This window comes from Gracilinanus agilis, chromosome 4 (genome assembly GCF_016433145.1).
Source record: "Gracilinanus agilis isolate LMUSP501 chromosome 4, AgileGrace, whole genome shotgun sequence".
NCBI classification, from domain to species: Eukaryota; Metazoa; Chordata; class Mammalia; order Didelphimorphia; family Didelphidae; genus Gracilinanus; species Gracilinanus agilis.
This window is the reverse complement of record NC_058133.1, coordinates 194,027,442-194,047,812: the sequence shown is the minus strand read 5'-3', so window position 1 is coordinate 194,047,812 and position 20,371 is coordinate 194,027,442. Positions and strand designations below refer to the sequence as shown.

General features: G+C 37.1%; 1 protein-coding gene across 1 annotated transcript in view; it reads right to left on the bottom strand.

The window, feature by feature from the left end:
• Positions 1-20,371, bottom strand: part of FBXL20 (F-box and leucine rich repeat protein 20) — a 98,534-nt gene that overhangs the window by 42,984 nt on the left and 35,179 nt on the right. The window contains exon 2 of the mRNA XM_044676597.1: positions 4,502-4,563. Coding sequence (XP_044532532.1) covers positions 4,502-4,563 — 62 coding nt within the window. The remainder of the gene's footprint in view (positions 1-4,501; positions 4,564-20,371) is intronic.

The window sequence follows — 20,371 nt, the reverse complement described above, 5'->3', positions numbered from 1 at the left end:
TAATATGCCAGCTGAAATTTCATAGGAAAAACTCATTTTTGCTTTGACTATTTAAATAAAGGCAGTCTCTAATCCTTTTAGCAGAATTCAAAATTATGAACATGTCTTTTGTCCCAAAAATATTAGTGAAAGGAATTTTATTTTTAAGCCATTCATAAATAAATATTTTTCCTATAGAAACAATATTATACAGTCATTTATTTTCTAGGGCAACCCCAAACAACCCTACTTAGCTTGTGGTGTACTTTTAGTATATACTAGTAATATTGTACAAAATCATAATCACAAGATAGAAAAAGATTTCTCTGGAGAAATGAATGCATAGTTATAATATGGCAGATTAAAAAAAACTGAAGGAAGGGTTCTGAAATAAGAAGCTAGAAAGACACATGGCAGAGGTAGGGCAAAGGGAAAAATTAAGAAAAAAGGGGGATAGCTACCAATATTAGATAGTAATGACCCTCCCTCACTTTCTATTCTTCCATGGGACATAATTTATCCTCTTTTCCCTTGATTTATCTTCCTTTCCCTTGCTTTTTCTCCTTTTACTGAAAACTGAAGCCGGGGTAAACTAAGAGTGATGAAAACAAATGGGGTGAGAAACAACAGTAGTACAATATTCTCTTTCTCACCTTCTCTCTTGGGATTTTCACTGGGCTTGGAAAGAGGGAACAGGAAAATGATATATTTCCCCCATCTCCTCCTGCCAACAACCATTTGTTTTATGGTGATGTGTAAGCAAAAAAGCATGAAGAAATTTTCTACCATCTCCCCAGACAATGACAGTCCCTGTTGCCTACTAAATATCTGCAATGAGATAAAGGTCCTGTTAAGTATCATCAGCAACAGCAAGAAAGAAGCAAAGGGAGGTAAGAGTGAAATCTCTAGTATGAAGATGGGATTAACTCTCCCCTTCTTACTTATAAATTTAATCAATAAAAAGGGAAGACACCCATTAAGTATGGGAAGTCCACAAACCACTTACTAAAGTGGTTTATACCCCCTGGGCAGTGCTAAGCAAATTTAAAGACTGCAATTGGTCCCCTAAAGTGGAGGAAGGGACAGTAAGTGACATCAGAAAGGACTTTAAGGGAGCAGCTCTTCTGCCTTGAAACTGATACATGGTATTGATCCCCATTGAAAGAAAGAAATTGAAGATTGAAAGAAAGGGTTTAAAGGGGAAAAAAGAGGGGGCTGCTAGGTGGCTCAGTGGATTGAGAGCCAGGCCTTGGGACAGGAGGTCCTAGGTTCAAATTTGGCCTCAGACACTTCCCAGCTTTGTGACAGCTTTGATGTCACTTGAACCCCATTCTTCTGCTTTGGAACCAATACACAGTATTGGTTTCAAGACTGAAGGTAAGGGAAAGAAGGGGAGAGAGAGAGAGAAAGAGAGAGAGAGAGAAAGAGGAAGGAAGGAAGGAAGGAAGGAAGGAAGGAAGGAAGGAAGGAAGGCAGGCGTTTGGGCTGAATCTGGAGTGTGGAGGATCAGAAACTCTGGTAAGAAAGCTCTTGGACTCCTTTTGGAGTCACTGCTTGGGTGAGTGAAAAGCTGACTCCGTTCCTGGCTTCTGTAGAGATTAGGTTCCTGAGAGGCCTTCCCTGTCTTGGGCCCTCTAGTTGAGGGTCCTTTGGCTGAGGGCTAATTAGCCCTGCCTGGTTTGAGCCAGGGACCAGGGAAAATATTTAGTGTGTTAGGTTAGATATTTACTCTACCCTCTTTCACATTTCTCTACTTTCACTTTAGTCTCTTTTTGTAAATAAAGCTGCTAAAGAGTCATTTTGACTTGAGAAATATTAATTATTTTTTTAAATCGGGGACCACATTCTCTCATATTTAGTCCAACCATAAATTTAATACCTACACTAGTAAAAGTAAAAAGAAAAATGGAATTTTTCTAGGGTAATCATTTGTAGAGTATTTAAATTGTTATGGGTAGGTTAGGTAGTAATAACCTAAACATGCCTGCCTTATATACATAAACAAGTATACATGAAATATACTGTGTGTGGAGCTTAAAGGAATCTTTAGAAATACATATTTGATGTCTTAGATTTGTTTAATTTTTACTAATCCACTATTTACTAATTTATTAATCCACTTCTAATAGAATTGTGAACTATTCCAACCATCCTGGAGAACAATTTGGAATTCTGTCCAAAGGGATATGAAACTGTGCATACCATTTGATCCAGCAATACTACTATTAAGTCTCTATCTCAAAGAAACAAAAGAAAAAGGAAAAAAGAAAAGGGAAAAAGATCTAGCAGTTGTTTTTTTGGAGGCAAAAATTGGAAATTGAGAGAATGCTCATCAAGTGGGGAATGGCTGAACTAAAAACTGTAGTATATGACTGTGTATATTTCCTATAAGAAATAATGAAGAAAATGTTTCAGAAAAACCTGACAAACTTATATGATCTGATTTAAAGTCAAATAAGCAGAAGCAGGCAAACATTATACAAAGTAAGAGCAATATGATAATAACATAAATAATATAAAACTGTAATGTTAGAGATGAAAAGTCCTGATTTCAAAACTGGCTTCAAGCATTTCCTAGCTGCATGACCCTGGGTAAGTCACAACCCCCATTGCCTTGGATCAATACTCAGTATCTCTTCTTAGATGGACGGTATGGGTTTGAAAAAATGAAATCCAATTTTGCCCTTAAAAAAGTGCCTAATTTTTTTCCTTCCATGCTGTGATCCCTCCTAACTCATTATTCAGGCAACAAAAATTGTTCTTGTTTGAGATTTTCTTGGCAAAGATATTAGAAAATATTAGAATTGTTTACCATCTCTTCCCTAGCATATTTTTACAGATGAGGAATTAAGAGGCAAAAAGGGATAAGTGATTACCCAGGGTTTCACAGTTATTAAGTGTATAAGGCCATAATCTGTCTATTATACATACCACCTAGCTGACCTAGAACCAAATTAGTCCAAGAGAAAATATAGAAATCCCATATGACAAAGTCTCTTTTTTACAAATTCACTCCTAAAATGAAAACCATTTTGTTTTTTGTGTTTATTTTTATACTTTAGTGGTTACAAAGTCATGTCTTACCCATACCTATGAAAGGTACCTGGATCTGAATCATTTTAATTTTTTTAATATCTTCTTAAATATTTAAGTGGCATATCCACTGAGTTTATTGTAGAACAAACCCTAATTGCCCAATTGCTTTCTAGTAGGCCTTGTCAAATGGTTAATTCTTCCTCAAATAACTGATGTTCTTCAGTTTTTCTATTTTTAAACCAATATTCATGTGTCTCCTCATTTCTATCTCTACTCCTCCAAAACCAAGAAGAGTCAGACATGCCTGAAAACTGAATAACAACAAAGTCATCATGATGCATTCAGAGTTGGCCTGTTTGTGTTTCCTTCTGAACTTTTGTTCCTTTTCTTCTATACATTAAAAAATGAATTAATGAGGGGGCAGCTGGGTAGCTCAGTGGATTGAGAGCCAGGCCTAGAGACGGGAGCTCCTAGGTTCAAATCTGGCCTAAGACACTTCCCAGCTGTGTGACCCTGGGCAAGTCACTTGACCCCCATTGCCTACCCTTACCACTCTTCCACCTATAAGTCAATACACAGAAGTTAAGGGTTTAAAATAAAAAAAAAATGAATTAATGAACCACTTTTCCTATTTAAAAAAGGTGTGCTCCTTGAGAACAACTATATTTGCATTTCTCTATAACCTTGGTCCTTACCATAGTGCCAAGTATATAATAAGATATTTAATAAATACTTTGATTCCAGCTATCTACTGCTATAGAAGGAACTGACAGTCTGAATGCAAACTGAAGCATGCCATTCTTTATTTCCTCCATGAATTTTGCTTGTGTAAGCAATATGCATCTTCTTTCACAACATCATGTACATGGAAATAGGTATTGTGTAATAACACATGTGCAATCTATACCATATTACCTTCTATGTTGGGGAAAGAGGAGAGGTGAGAGAGACAGAGAATATGGATCACAAAATGACAGAAAATGATTATTTAAAATTATACCAACATGTAATTTAGAGGCAAAAAAGCCCTTTTAAAAATATATAAAATAAGGGGGCAGCTGCGTGGCTCAGTGGATTGAAAGCCAGGTCTAGAGATGGGAGGTCCTAGATTCAAATCTGGCCTCAGACACTTCCCAGCTGTGTGACCCTGGGCAAGTCACTTGACCCCCATTGCCTACCCTTACCACTCTTTTGCCCTGGAGCCAATACAAATTACTGACTCCAAGACTGAAGGTAAGGGCTTAAAAAACAAGATATATATATATATATATAAAAATAAATGATGTTATTGGGGGAGGGAGGGGAATGGGATATCTGACTTGACCAGAATTAATTCAATTCGCAATGTAAATCTGCTATTGAAAACAAAAGCAGCAGCAGCAGTAGTATAACAAGCAATAAGACTATTCAGATAGATAGCAACAATTCTCTATAATAGGCATTGCTGCAAAACAGAAATAAAAGAATTCAAATTTCACATACTTACCTTAACAGTAGTTCTTTGGGAAGCTTTTTATTGATGACAGCTTCATCATTGTTTGAGAACATCTGTGAGGAAAAAAGAATGTAAAGTTCAACAACTTTCAGAAACTCTGCTATGTTAACATAGAAATTATTTTAACACTTCTGGGTTAAGATGGCTGCACAGTAGAACAGGGCCACCAGCATACCTACAAAGGACAAAAAAAAAAAAAAAAAAAAAAAAAAAAAAAAAAATCCAGATGAAAGAAGGGACCCCACAATAGGGCCCAATATTGAAGGTATGTGGGATTTGGGCATTTCCACCCTATAAAGTGGGGAAATAGCTAACATTAAGACTCAAGCTGAACAACCCTCCCCCACCCACAGTACCAGAGTTGGGGGGGGGGGGGGGGCGGGCGGGCGAACAAAATCAAGCTTCATGGTAGCTAACTGGGACTACCAGGAGCATGCCCCTGAGAGCAGCAAGACGTGAGACCCCAGGAGGATAGAGAGCTCAGACGTTGGGCACAGGCGTGGAGCTGAGAGAGGCAGCAGATAGTGGAAGCAGCTCAGCACACTGAGACTCAGGGGCAAACCTCAGGTGGAGAAGAAAGCATGGGCCAATTTCCTGGCTCTGGGCAGCTGACTAAGACCACTGGGGGGCTTACCCTGAGAACAGCTAGACTAGAGACCCCAGGAGGCTGGGGAGTGCACACCTTGGGTGCAGGAGTGAAGCTGAGAGGGGATGTGGATAGCAAAGGCCTAGCAGAGAGTAGAAGCCAGGAAACTCACAAAACAGCCTCAGGCAAAAACTGTTCCTTAGCTCTATACACAGAGTCTGCCTGCCTCACTCAGACTTCTGGCTGAGAAAGAAAAACCAGCATAATGATGACAAGTCAAGGCCCAAGAAATAATCACCAAAAAGACCAAGGAAAAAACCTCTAACACATAACTTTTGCACAGAAAAAATCCAGAAAGCAGAGGAGGACAAACAATTAAAGACATCCAAACCTAGCTTCAGACACTTCCTAGCTATGTGACCCTGGGCAAGTCACTTGACCCCCATTGCCCACCCTTACCACTCTTCTACCTAGGAGTCAATACACAGAAGTTAAGTGTTTAAAAAACAAAACAAAACAAAAAAATAAAAATAAAAAATAAAGAAATCCAAACCTTGCCAAAAAAATGAAAATTGGTCATACGCTCTTGAAGAGTTCCAATCTGACATCATGAGAAAGATGGAAGAGATCTGGCAAGAAAAGTGGGAAATAGTTCAAAAAGAAAATAACAGTTTAAAAGGCAGAATTTCACAATTGGAAATTGAGGTTCAGAAATAAAATGAAATGATAAGCAAATTGAAGACCAGAAATGACCAGTTGGAAGCCATGAAAAGCCAGATAGACCAGAGTGAAAAGGAAAACCAAAAGATTATAGCCGAAAACCAATCTTTAAAGGCTAGAAATGGGCAAGTAGAAGCCAATGATCTCACAAGACAGCAAGAATTAATAAAGCAAAGTTAAAAAGACTGACAAAATAAAAGGAAACATGAAATATCTCAATAAGAAGATGACAGATCAAGAAAACAGGTCTAGAAGAGACAATTTTAGAATTATTGGTCTTCTGGAAAAATATCAGAGAAAAGTTGAAATCTAGATATCATACTACAAGAAATTATTCAAGAAAACTGCCCCAATGTCCTTGAATAAGAGGGCAAAATAGACATTGAAAGAGCCCATAAAACACCCTCTACACTAAATCCTCAGAAGACAACCCCCAGGAAAGTAACTGCCAAATTCAAAAGCTTCCAAGTTAAGGAGAAAAGCCAGAAAGAGACAATTTAGATATCAAGGAATACCAATCAGGATTACACAGGATCTAACAGCCTTCCACACTACAAGACCTTGAGGTTTGAAAAATGATATTCAGAAAGGCAAGAGAATTGGGTCTACAACCAAGTTCCAGGGGAAAGTATGGGCACTCAACAAGATAGAAGATTTCCAAGTATTTGCACAGAAAAGACCAGGACTAAATGGAAAGTTTGATATCCAACCACAAAAGCCAAGAGAAACATAAAAAGGTAAATAAGAGAGGGGAAAGAAAGAAAATTTTATCTTGAAATTTCCTTCTTCAAAGGCTTCAATAAGATCAAATTATTTGTATTCCTATATGGAGAAATGTTATGTGTAATTCTAAAAAATTGTATTCACTATTATAGTAATTAGAAGAATGTCATAGGGAGAGGTTGGAGTACTAAATAGTCTAAGATGATATAGGGTAAATAAAAGTGGGGGTGGGAAAAAGAAGATGGCACCAAGATAAACTTGAAGGAATAAGAAAAATACGATAATCTATACCACATTAAAAAGGGCATGGGAAGGGGAGGGGATGTATACTATTATAAGGAGAGGAAGAGAGCATTAAAAGGAAATACTTAACCTTACTCTTAGCATAATTAATCCTGAGAGGGAAGAGTAGCTAGGTCCATTGGGATATCTAATTCTAACTAACCCTGTGGATAAAGTTAGAAGGCATAAACCAAGGGGGCCAGTGGAGTAGTGAGTTCATAAAGGGAAGGGAAGAAGGGGGTGGGGGGAGGGAATTAATTAGGCCTTAAAAAATAATAAGAGGGGAATAAAAAGGGAGGGGGTGGAAAGAGAAGTAAACCAAGGGACAAGGGGGTCTGATTTAAAACAAACCACTGATTTAAAAGGAAATAGCATAAGAAGAAGGGGTAGAACTAGAAGATACCAAAATGTTGGGGAATACACAGCTGATAATTATAACTCTGAATGTGAATGGGATGAATGGGATTACTCATAAAACAGAAGCAAAGAGCAAAGTGGAGTAGAAAACAAAATCCTACCATATGTTGTCTACGAGAAATACACATGAGGGAGGTGGACATACACAGGGTAAAGGTGAATGGCTGGAGCAAAATCTACTGGGCTTCAACTGAGGGAAAAAAGGGTAGGAGTGGCAATCATGATTTCTGACAAAGCCAAAGTAAAAATAGATGATTAAAAGAGATAGGTAATTACATCCTGATAAAAGGAAGTAGAGACAATGAGGAAATAACAATACTCAACACATGTATGCACCAAATGGTATACCATCCAAATTTCTAAAGGAGAAACTGGCAGAGCTCAAGGAGGAAATAGTAAAACTATACTAGTGGGAGATCTAAATATTCCTCTATCAGATCTAGATAAATAAAACAAAAAAAAAAAATAAGAAAGAGATGAGAGGTGAATGAAATCCTAGAAAAATTAGAGTTAATAGATGTGGAGAAAAATAAATAGGGACAAAAAGGAATACACCTTCTTTTCAGCTACACATGGTACATTCACAAAGACTGACCATGTAATAGGGCATAGAAACATGACAAACAAATGCAAAAGAGCAGAAATAATAAATGTAACCTTTTCAGATCATAATGCAATAAAAATAATAATCAGTAAGGGCAGATGGACAGGCAAACCAAAAACTAATTGGAAATTAAATAATATGATTCTCCAAAATCAGTTAGTTAAAGAACAAATCATAGAAACAATAACTTCATTAAAGGGGGGCAGCTGGGTAGCTCAGTGGATTGAGAGGCAGGTCTAGAGACGGGAGGTCCTAGGTTCAAATCTGGCCTCAGACACTTCCCAGCTGTATGACCCTGGGCAAGTCACTTGACCCCCATTGCCCACCCTTACCATTCTTCCACCTATAAGCCAACACACAGAAGTTAAGGGTTAAAAAAAAAAAATAACTTCATTGAAGAGAATGACAATGAGACATCCTACCAAAATCTGTGGGATGCAGCTAAAGCAGTACTCAGGAGGAAATTTATATCCCTGAGTGCATATATTAACAAATTAAGGAGGGCAAAGATCAATGAAGTGGGTATGCAAATCAGAAAACTAGAAAGGGAACAAATTAAAAATCCTCAGTTAAAAACTAAATTAGAGATCATAAAAATCAAAGGAGAAATCAATAAAACAAAGTAAAAGAACTACTGGATTAATAAATAAGACTAGAAGCTGATACTTTGAAAAAATAAATAAAATTGACAGAGTACTGGTCAATCTAATTTTAAAAAGGAAAGAAAAAAACCAAATCTTCTGGTTCCTCTCATTTTCTCAGGCTATTTTCCCCATGCATTGAACACTCTCCCCTCTCACCAACCACAGACCTTCCTGAACTTTTAAATCCCAAAGAAAATCTTACCTTCTATGGGAAACTTCTAACTCCTCTTGTGATTTCCCTTTGTTAACTATTTTCTATTTATCCTGTACATATTGCTTTATATATATTTGTTTACATATTATCTCCTCTACAAGATTGTAAACTCCTTGAGAATAGGAGCTGGGCTTTTAAAATTCTTTTTGTATCCTCAATATTTAGGAAATTGATTAGTATATTTAGTAGGTCCCAATTAATTTTTTATTGGTTGATGAAGTAACCTTGACTAGCTTTAGAAGATCTGCACAAAAGCTACATTTTATAGCTTATAAAGCAAAGGGCAAAGTAACTTGTGAGAACACAGAAATAAAATTTATTTTAAAATGTTTTTATGACAATCTTTCCATTCTGAAAGAGAGATTAATGGGAGTGAGGGCAAAGGGTTTAATAGGCAAAATGAAGCTAATTTAAAAAAAGTGGTTTTGTTGAAGGATGGGGAAGAGTTCCAATGTGTTCTAAGTAACATGAGTGGACAACTCAAAAAGTATAAACTCTTTCTACCAATGCAATTCATCTGTAACTTCTAGTCTTTTGAGCAAGCACTCTTAATTTAAGATTTATAAATTATCTTTTTTTAATTCTGATAACTATATTTCAACATAAATGGTTTATTTTGTAATCTTAAATTGAAAAAGGGTTCATGGGCTTAAGACAAAAATACCACTAAAATAAAATAGAAACAAATCATTTGCATTTCATTGTAATGGAACTGAGCCTGTCTTGTTCTCTTTTAACAGTGACTACCCAACTTGTTGCAGTGGAAATTTATTAGCTGAGACACCAAAAATAAAAGTCTCCAATCCAAAAAGAAATAGGTTTATTGAGAGAGGGCTGGTCTCATAATAAAGCCAGATTCCAGTTAGCAATCGAAGATCTCAAGCCTTGAGATCATCCTCATTTTATAGCATTGAAGTGAGGTCATAAGTACAATGGGAGTTGACAGAATTAACTTGACCATTATCACTCATTTGGCCCAAGACATAGGATTTTTTTTTAACCCACAGTGAATATTCAGAATGTATATTCTTCATGCAGTATTAGGTTTCACAGAGGGTTTCCTAGCACCCGTAGGGGTTTTTAGACCAATAAGCAGATATACTGGACCCGGTGTGCTACTATGAGGCCCAAGGTTGGCCCTGCAGATACACAATGTGTTTTCTTGACCCAGTGTGGGTAAAGAGGCACAGCTCCCAAACAGGAGAAGAATATCAATGTGGGTTAAGAGGCACAGACCCAAAACAGAGAAAGATTATAGCTTGGAGGGGGAGGGGGCACAAATTACGCAATATCAGAACAGAATAGCTATAAAATCTTTCAGAATTATTACAGAATAATAAGGGATAGGGGAGTTCACATTCACAGTGTGGCAAATAGCATGTTTCTTACTAACCTGCTTATTAAAAGTAACTTAAACCACATCAACACCTGAAAAGGTAATTTGGTATTTGGATTTAAAGCTTACAGAGAAATGTAGTGAGGCTCCAAGTTGCAAAGGTCAAGAGCCTTACATCTATATTTCAGTGGCCATTTAAAATCTCATTTCTCATATTTAAGAAAAAACTTTGAAGTTGTAAGTTTACAAACAAATTAACTCCCATTAAGTACTTTTTATTGACATTTATTATACTGCTCCTCCAAATCCAGCCAACACCAGATGTTTTTCTAATAAACCAGTTTTCTTGCCAGAATCTAAGGAGAAAAACATATTTTTCTGTGGCCAGCTAAACCTAAAACAAAATAAGTATATATCTCCTCCACCCAAATTCTTATCCCCAATAGGAATATAACAGGGTTTTAGATCCAAACAGCAGCCAGTTACTTATGATCCCATGACTAAACTTCTCCTTAGGAAAAGAATCCTGAGATAAAAAACCAATAAGGAAAGAGTATTTGAGGACCAGACAGTACTCAGTAGGTCAAACCTCTCCAACTCTGGATACTTTCTGGTATCTGACTCAATTTCTTGGATCTTTTTCTATTTTTACTTCTTTTCTGATCACACATTTACAATCAGAATCTATCAACTCTTTGCCTTGACTGTTCTGAATAAAAGGTTGTGCTTTTTTTCCTTTTAAAATATTCTATCATATCCAACTTCATCCACCCAAAGATATTCTGGTCCTGAGTAATGCCACATAACTTACGGGGTAAATGGACCACACTTTAAACAACTTATTCTACTCTACCTGAAAAAATCTTCTGTGCTATGATACGAGGGGGAGACTATGAAAATTCCTATGGAGTTATAAGGTCAAAGGGGAAAGTGACTAGATATTTGCATCAAATAGGCATCTAATACATACAGAAAGGAAAGTCATTTAAAAGCTTTGACTGGGAGGAAGTGGATAAGCTCAATCCAGTTTCAAAAATCCCTAAGAGTATGAATGGCTTAGAATTCCCATGCAAAAGTTACAGCTCATGTGCCAGGATTTGAAAACTGGCAGAATTTTTGGATTTGTCCCAGGCATATGTCAGCAAGTGATTTCACAATATCACTCAATACACAAAGTAATTTCACAGTTCTGAAAGTTATTTCTAAAGTCATTGTGTATTAATATAGTATTTCCTTAGCTGACCCAGGAATATAATAATTTCAGAACCCCATAACCCTTTCCATTAAATACAGAATTATAGAATCTCAGGGGCCATCTAGTTCAAAAGGAACAAAAAAGAATGCCAACTATGATATATCCGACAAGTGGTCATCCAGCATCTCTTCTTAAAGAACCTCAAAAGAAAGGAGAACCCACCAAATCCCAAGGCAGCTCATGCCACTTTTCGATAATTCTGATCATTAAGTAGTTTTTCCCAACATCAAACCTAAATATATCTAAATGTGACACATGACTGGAAGTATTTAATAGATACCAAACTAAAAAGATCACTCCACAGTTATACAGCAAGATTCCCTCTTTTCCTCCCTCCCTCCCTCTCCTTTACACAAATTTACACATAACCCATATTATGGACTTGGAAGGTAGAAATGAAAAGTAAAGAATAGTGTGTAAATGCAATGTGAATGTGTATGTACATGTACATGTTATCAATATTCATCTTCACCTGGATATCTTACTGGAACCTCAACTTCAACATAACCCAAATCAAACTCATCAAATCCAAACATCTTTGCCATATCCTTATTTATTTTGATGGCATCACAATTTTTTTGTTACTTGGGACTAGATAACCTCTGAGGTTTCTTCTGGTTGAAAATTGATCCCATAAAATATTTTGCTAAAATCTAAGAATATGAAGTTATTCATGACAAACCATTTCTTTATCTTCTCTTAAATTTTCCAAAAAAGTGAAGTTCACTGGACTATAGTTTACAGACTATGTTCTCATCTTTTAAAAAATCAGAATGTTTATGACTTAAAGACAAATGAGATATTTATGAGAGCTGACTTAAGGGATAATTAAATACTGAATTGAGTCAGGCCTAGAGACGGGAGGTCCTAGGCTCTTTAGTACAAGGTCAGGCAAAGAGTACAATCAATCGGGAAAGGGCAAATTTTGAGACAGGGAGGCTGAGCTAATCAAGGACAATGTCCCAGGTATCTGGCTGATTACTGCTAAAGGAAAATAAGGAGTTTCCCAAAATTCTAAGAAGATACCATTTCCCAGAATCTATTTTTGTGACTGTGTAATTTCTTATGCTAGGTGGGTTTGACTTTCCCCACAGGTAAAACCTGTAACAGCAGCTAGGTAGCTCAGTGGATTGAGTCAGGTCCAGAGACGGAAAATCCTGGGTTGAATCTGGTCTCAGACACTTCCTAGCTGTGTGACTCTAGGCAAGTCACTTAACCCCCATTGCCTAGCCCTTACCTCTCTTCTGCCTTGGAACCAATACACAGTATCAATTCCAAGAGGGAAGGTAAGGGTTTAAAAAAAAAAAACTACAACTTCACTGCTGTAGCCTTTGGTGGAGTTAGTGGATTAAAGTATGGACTGCTGAACATCAGAGGTGTAAGTGCTTTAATTTCCCATTCCCATATTCTCACCCCCATTCTATAGAACCATATGTGGCACTCCAGCTCCCTACATTCCCTATGCTCTCCCATCCTCAGTTCCCTAAGTAGTATAAGTTCCCTAATTTTCATGGTTCCTTGGAGCTGTGAATTGTAAAAGTGAAATTTGGGAGATGTCATCTTTAAGTATATATATGTATTTTCTATGGACATTATCAAACTACATTTCCCGTGGTCCAACTTTATCTATCAGCATGGCTTTAATTAAAATACTAATATATAGTATTATATCAGCCTTTATTATTTTTTATCATAACAATTTGGCTTACTTAGCACTCTAACTGACACATAGTAAATGTCTACTTCTTTCCCTAAAATGTCTGTTCAAATAGGTATACTGTACAACACAAAAAAAGAAAAGATTTGTTCATTGTTTTCCAATAAGGACTCATGGTTAATAGATTAAATTTATTAAAAAGGTATTGGAGGGGGCAGCTGGGTAGCTCAGTGGATTGAGAGCCAGGCCTAGAGACGGGAGGTCCTAGGTTCAAATCTGGCCTCAGACACTTCCCAGCTGTGTGACCCTGGGCAAGTCACTTGACCCCCATTGCCTACCCTTACCACTCTTCTGCCTTGGAGCCAATATACAGTATTGACTCCAAGACGGAAGGTAAGGGTTTAAAAAAAAAAAAAAAAAAAAGGTATTGGAAAGAAATCAAAAGTATCAATAAGCACATGAGAAAGTGTTCTAAATCTCTAATAATTAGAGAAATGCAAATCAAAACAACTCTGAGGTACCACCTCACACCTAGCAGATTGGCTAAAATGATAGCAGGGGAGAGTAATGAATGTTGGAGGGGATGTGGCAAAATTGGAACATTAATGCATTGCTGGTGGAGTTGTGAACTGATCCAGCCATTCTGGCTGGCAATTTGGAATCATGCTCAAAGGGCTATAAAAGAATGCCTGCCCTTTGATCCAGCCATACCATTGCTGGGTTTGTACCCCAAAGAGATCATATATAAACAGACTTGTACGAAAATATTTATAGCTGCGCTTTTTGTGGTGGCAACAAATTGGAAAAAGAGGGTATGTCCTTCAATTGGGGAATGGCTGAACAAATTGTGGTATATGCTGGTGATGGAATACTATTGTGCTAAAAGGAATAATAAACTGGAGGAATTCCACGTGAACTGGAAAGACCTCCGGGAACAGATGCAGAGCGAAAGGAGCAGAGCCAGAAGAACTCTGTACACAGAGACTGATATACTATGGTAAAATTGAATGTAATGAACCTCTGTACCAGCAGCAATACAATGACCCAGGACAGCTCTGAGGGATTTATGGTAAAGAACGCTACCCACATTCAGAGGAAGGACTGCAGGAGAGGAAACATATAAGAAAAACAGATGCTTGAACACATGGGTCGGGGTGGACATGATTGAGGGTGTGGACTCGAAACTACCACACCAATGCAACTACCAACAATTTGGAAATTGGTCTTGATCAAGGACATATGACAAAACTAGTGGAAATGTGCGTCGGCCATGGGTGGGGGGAGTGCGGGGGGTGAAGGGGAAAGGAGGAGCATGAATCATGTAACCATGTTAAAAATGAATATTAATAAATGTTTGGAAAAAAATTAAAAAAAAATATGGAAAAAAAAAAGGTAATGGAGGGGGCAGCTGGGTAGCTCAGTGGAGTGAGAGTCAGGCCTAGAGACAGGAGGTCCTAGGTTCAAACCCGGCCTCAGCCACTTCCCAGCTGTGTGACCCTGGGCAAGTCACTTGACCCCCACTGCCCACCCTTACCAATCTTCCACCTATGAGACAATACACAGAAGTACAAGGGTTTAAAAAAAAAAAAAAAAAGAAATCTAAAAAGGTAATGGAATCATAAATTTAGAGCTGGAAGAGATCTTAGAAACTGTCAACTTGAAATCCAAAGACCCCAAATCTGCCCTAGTCCCCTGAAAACACCCTGAGGGAAGACCCAGATTCAGCCCTTTCAGACTGAATAATGGACTTTAAGGTATTTAAGGATCCCAGTCCAGGTGGGACTATAGACCTAATCATGCTTTTGACCCAGTAGTTTCTCCCATTATATAAAAGTCCTCTCCCAGATAGCCCAGGCCTTGGCTGGACCCTTCCCTTTTGTATCCATTGTGAAGCATCAGTCCTTTCCTGATAATGCTGTCTTTGGACTTCTCATTTCTTAGTAGCCATGGTAATGTCAATCAATCATACTTCCCTGTCCTTAGTTCCCCAAATTATATATGTCTCCCAAATTTTATTGTTCTTGGGGAGAATCATCTCCCAGGATATGTCCCGAGAGTCCCAGGGTGTTGACTCTGTGTAGTTTTTAGCACTTGGCTGTAATAGTGGTTGATTACTGGACCTATCTCTTTCCTAATTAAAGACTTGTTTTTTCTGACTACTTTAGTAGTTCTGTGTTATTTCCAAATGAACAAAACCATCAAAGCAACTCATTTAAATGAAGGAAATGAAGCTCAGAGAGTTTAAGTGACATGCCCAGGGTCACACAGCTAATAAATGCCTGAGGCAGGATTTGAACTCAGGTAAAGGTTAACTTCATTTTGAATCTGAGGGAAAATTTAGTAAGAGTATTAAAAATGAAATAGCTTATATGAAAAAATAGTTAGCTATAAAAGTATTCAATGATAATATAGATATGAATAATGAATGATAATGTAGAAACTCTATCTATGTTATAAAAAAGACAGTATTAGTTGACCTCAAAGGTTCTTCCCAATTCTAATATTCTGAGTCTGTTTAAGAAAGTAAAAGAAATACAATAAAATAGAATTATAATTTATTCTAAAATATCCATTATTCTATACCATAATAATCAGTTTAAAAGTTATAACAATTTAATTTTAATAGGCAAAGGATCAAAAATTCAAGTTAATTTATTACACATTAGGCATTTTGGATGGATCTGAAAAATGAATTTATAAAGCACAGGAAAATATGGTAAGATTGGTAACATGATCTGTGTTCTGTAGGGATTTAAAGTAGCATGAATGGTTATACAATTAAAGAATTTTCCTTAGATGATCATCTATCAATCCTTGTTCAAAGCACACACTGTATATAATGAAGGCTATCACAGAGGTGGCCACAGGGAATAGAACCCTGAAAATGAAATTCAAAATATGCCTCAGACACTTCAACTGAAGCATAGAGTCTATTCTAGCTTCTCCTTTTTTAAAATCCCACGTTTATCTTTCTGTTTTCAAGTATGTGTCTTGTAAATAATGTATTGTTGGATTCTAGTTTCTCATCCATTCTATCCTCTTCCATTTCATGGGTAAATTAATCTCATTCACATTTGCTATGTATTCTCCTCCATCCTATTCTGTTATACTTTTTTTAACCTGTCACCCTTTCAAGATTCACACTGACCCCTACACATCCTCCCTCTTATCACCTCTCTCCCCTTTCATTTAGTCCTATCCCCTCTTAATTCCTTAGTGGGTAAGATATGAAGTGGGAGGGAAGAAAGGAGGGAGAGAAAGAGGTAGGTTCAAGTGTTGCCCAGTCGGCTTCATTTTCCCCTCTAGTTTAAAAATTCTCCCTTGCATACATGTTATATGAGATAATTTCCCCCATTCTCTCTCCCTTCTGCTGTATCTCTCTCATGCTTCCATTTTTTAAAAATTATCCCAACAAAATAATTCACATTCATGCCTTCTAAGTAGACTAAATACCCTAATAATGAGTTTAAGAGTTAAATGGATCATCTTCCCATAGAGTAATATAATTTAACCTTTTATTTAGTCCATTATGGTTTCTCTTTGAAATATTTGTTTATATTTCCTCTTTGAGTCCTGTATTTGAGTGTCAAATTTTCTATTCAGCTCTGATCTTTTCATTAGAAGTTCATATAAAGTTCTTTCAAAAAAATTTTTTTTCCTGAGTACTTGTAGTATTTTTTTCCTTGAACTAGGAGTTCTGGATTTTGGCTATAATATTCCTGGGAGTTTTCATCTTGGTACTTCTTTTAGGTAGTGACCAGTAGATTCAATTTTTATGCTGTTTTCTGGTTCAAAGAAATCTGGGCATTTTGGTTTGACCTTAATAATTTCTAGAAATATATTCAATCTCTTTTTTTTATTGTTATTATTCATAGCTTTCAGGTAGTCCAATGATTCTTAAATTATTTCTCTTTGATCTATTTTCTAGGTCAGCAGTCTTTTTTTTTAAAGGATATTTCACATTTTCTTCTATTCTCCCCACCCCCAATCTTTTGACTTTGTTCTATGGTTTCTTGATATCTCATGAAGTTATTTAACTTCCATTTGGCCAACTCTACTTTTCTAGTTTCTGTCTTCGGTGAGGTTTTATACTTTCATGGTTTGACCAATTCTGATTTTAAGGAGTTATTTTTTTCAGCATTTTTCATAACTATTTTAACAAGTGTGTTAGCCTTTCATTTTTTTCTTGCATAGTTCTTATTTCTTTTCCCAATTTTTTCTTTGCTGGCTTTATTTGATTTTTTTAAAAAAATTGCTGGCTCCACCATTAGTTTCAGTCTTCTGCCCTGGTTTATTCTATTACAGGTTTTTGTGGTGGGCTAAAGGTTACAACTGAGTCTTTGCTTTGCTCTTATTCTCAGAGCAACACAGCAATGTTTCTGGGACTTGTTCCTCATACAAGTAGAGTTGCTGTGTCACATGATCCTGACCACACCTCTCCCCACCCTGGAAATCTGACCTAGAACTGGCTAATGGTTAGTAACAGAGCTATCAAATGGTACCTGTCCCTACTCTCAGGGCTAGTACAGAGGTTCTTCTCATCTATAAAATAAGTATAATAATAACCTCTACTTCTGATGTGAGATCAAATGAGATAATATATACACACTATAATGGTTAAATTTAGTGGTTGGACTTAAATTATTAACTTAAAGTTATTATATCTCAAGTCGGAAGTTTATTTACCAAATTAGAAGGGAAATAATAAAGTAGAGAAATGTGAAAGAGAAAATACCTATACTAGTCCTCTGTCAGGAGGGTTGGTAGTGAGTAACTTCAAGGTCTCCTCCAAGATGGAAGCTAGTCTCTTAGGAATCTAGGAAGAGTCAGCCCTTTTCACTCACCCAATGAAGTAGTCAAGGAGTCAGCCACAATTCATAATGCAGGCTCCAGTGAAGTTCCCTTGAAGACTATCTCCAGGAGACACTCCATGTATCTCAACTTCACTGCCCCAGCCCAAGGATTTCGTGGCTTTTATGGTGGTTTCCTGTTCCTGCCCCTCTCTTCACAGGGGCCAATCTGTTTCCAAATTGTCCAGCTCTGCCCTGGGGTAGTGTTCCTTCTAGGATTCACACATTTCTGAGTTGTCACCCAGTTTGGATTCACACATTTCTGAGTTATCACCCAGTTTAGCAGAAGGGTTGCAGACTTCCCCCCATTTAAGGTAGGGGTGACTTCCTTTTGGAGGTAAGCAGTTTCCCTTACTTTAGGGTTAAGTATGGGTGTATTCACTTTTGTTTTGTTGATTAATTCAAAAGTAAACAAAGGAGAGTTAATCCTGTCCTCAAAAATCTAGAAGTACTAAGTTATTGTTAACCAAAGTTTTAACTCCAACTAGGCAAAAGAGAATAAAGGATTCCCTTTATTCAGAATAGACTCAGAATAAATTCAGAATAGACAAAGAGAATTTCCTTTCACAACACCCCAAAAAGTCAACAAATATATCTTGGCACAAGTTTAAGTACTATTACCCCCTTACACCCCTGAATTAGCAGCAACGTTGTTGGAAAAGTATACACATTTATTTAGCAATTATTTATTAAGTATTGTAAGGGGGGGAGAGAGGGTTTTATGGGTTCAATATATTAAAAGATGGTCACTAGAGGATTGAACTATTATTAATCCTCAATTAAGAATAATCTCAAGTCAAAATTGACTTTTATGGAAGTTTATTTACAATTAAGGAGAGAGAGAGAGAGAGAGAGAGAGAGAGAGAGAGAGAGAGAGAGAGAGAGAGAGAGAGAGAGAGAGGAAATGAAGAAATAAGAATCTAACCTAGTAAGTAATTAACCCTCAGAGGGCCAGAGGCCCGGAGGTGAATGGAGCAAACTTCATTCACAAAGTCTACTAAAATAAATTTCAAGAAGTTCAGGAAGATTCAGTCAGTCTTTAAACTCACCACATGGAATTCAAAGACGATATTTAAAGAAGTCTCACCTGGGTCTCAGCATTCCAACACTCCTCCATGAACCAGAAGAGGTCCATCACCAGAGGCTCTCTTCCTCAGAAGACCTCTCACTTACTCAAATCCCCCTTTTTAAAGAGGTTGCTTATGAGTCAATTACTGTGCCTCCTTCCTAATTTTCATGTCCAATCACAATAGATAATTCTCATAGTACCGCCTAGGGGGCAGTCAGTTGATTCTGATTTGTCACCCACTCTAGCACAAGTGGGTCAAGGACCTCCCAGAATTAGGTGTTCTCACCTTTGGTGATTAAATCTAAAGATGGGCAGTGTAGACTTAATCTAATTATCACATTATCCACTATGGAATATAGATGCTTAAGATTGCCATTTGCCCTAGAAAAGTAACCATCTAATAGTAAGGATAAAACAGGTACATGTTATCAATATTCATTCTATGACACAGAATAAAATATGGTAGCTAAAAAGAAGGCAATATAAAAATGCTATATGCATGGTAAAAATTAAATGCTAATGAGGTGGCAAAATTTGAATTGGACCTTATTAACTCCAATAAAAAATTCCATGTTAAGATTTCGCATCTTTTTAACTGTATATGTGGGAAAAAAATATTACTTTCAAAACATTTTTTAAAAGTAAAGTAAGAGTCAAGATGGAAGAAGAGGTACAGGGAGCATCTGATTTTTACCAAATTACCCTTCAAAATGCTATGACATAATGCCTCAAAACTAATTCTGAGCAATGTAAGTGTAAAAATTAATATCCAATATTCTAAGTATTATATTTTATAAGATTTCTTAATAATTATTTGAAATAAAGGAATAAAAAGACAAAAGCCTAAAAAAAGCCAGCTTTCCCAGCCAAGTATGCAGGAGAAGAAAGAGAGAGAGGGCGGAGTTACACAACTTTATCCATACAAAGTAAGCACATAATGTGGGGACAAGGGAAAGGGATTCTGGAAGATGAACTCCAAGAGTACAATATTCTATTTACACAGAGGCAGCATGACCCACAAAAAGACATGGTGAAATAATTGTTAAATCTTCCAAAAATTAGAAAGTCAGGATGAGAGCAATGGGATGGATGTGAAGTACAGCCTACCAGGGCAGGCCCAGCAAGGAAACAGGCTAGGGCAACTGAAGCAGTAGCCAAGTCTTCAGGAACTCTCAGCCACAGATAGTGTGTGTAGGGGGTGGGGTTGGGGGAGGGTTGGACAATGGCTCAAAAGGAGATTACATGGATCCCTTTGTTAATTCTGGATGCCAGACTCAGATGGTATTTCCCAAATAATGAAGAAGGTTGAAATCCTGGGGTTTAGTGACAGGGTGAGGAGGAGCACCAGCATATACTAGCACTTGCAGTCACTGGGGAGTAAGGGACCTTAGTCACAGTTCCAAGGGATTAAAGAGTTCTTGACCACAGCACAGGCTGGGAGAGGATTAGTCGCCAAGAAATAAATTGCATTCCACTTCAAAAAGAATTAATGGAGGAGGGTCAA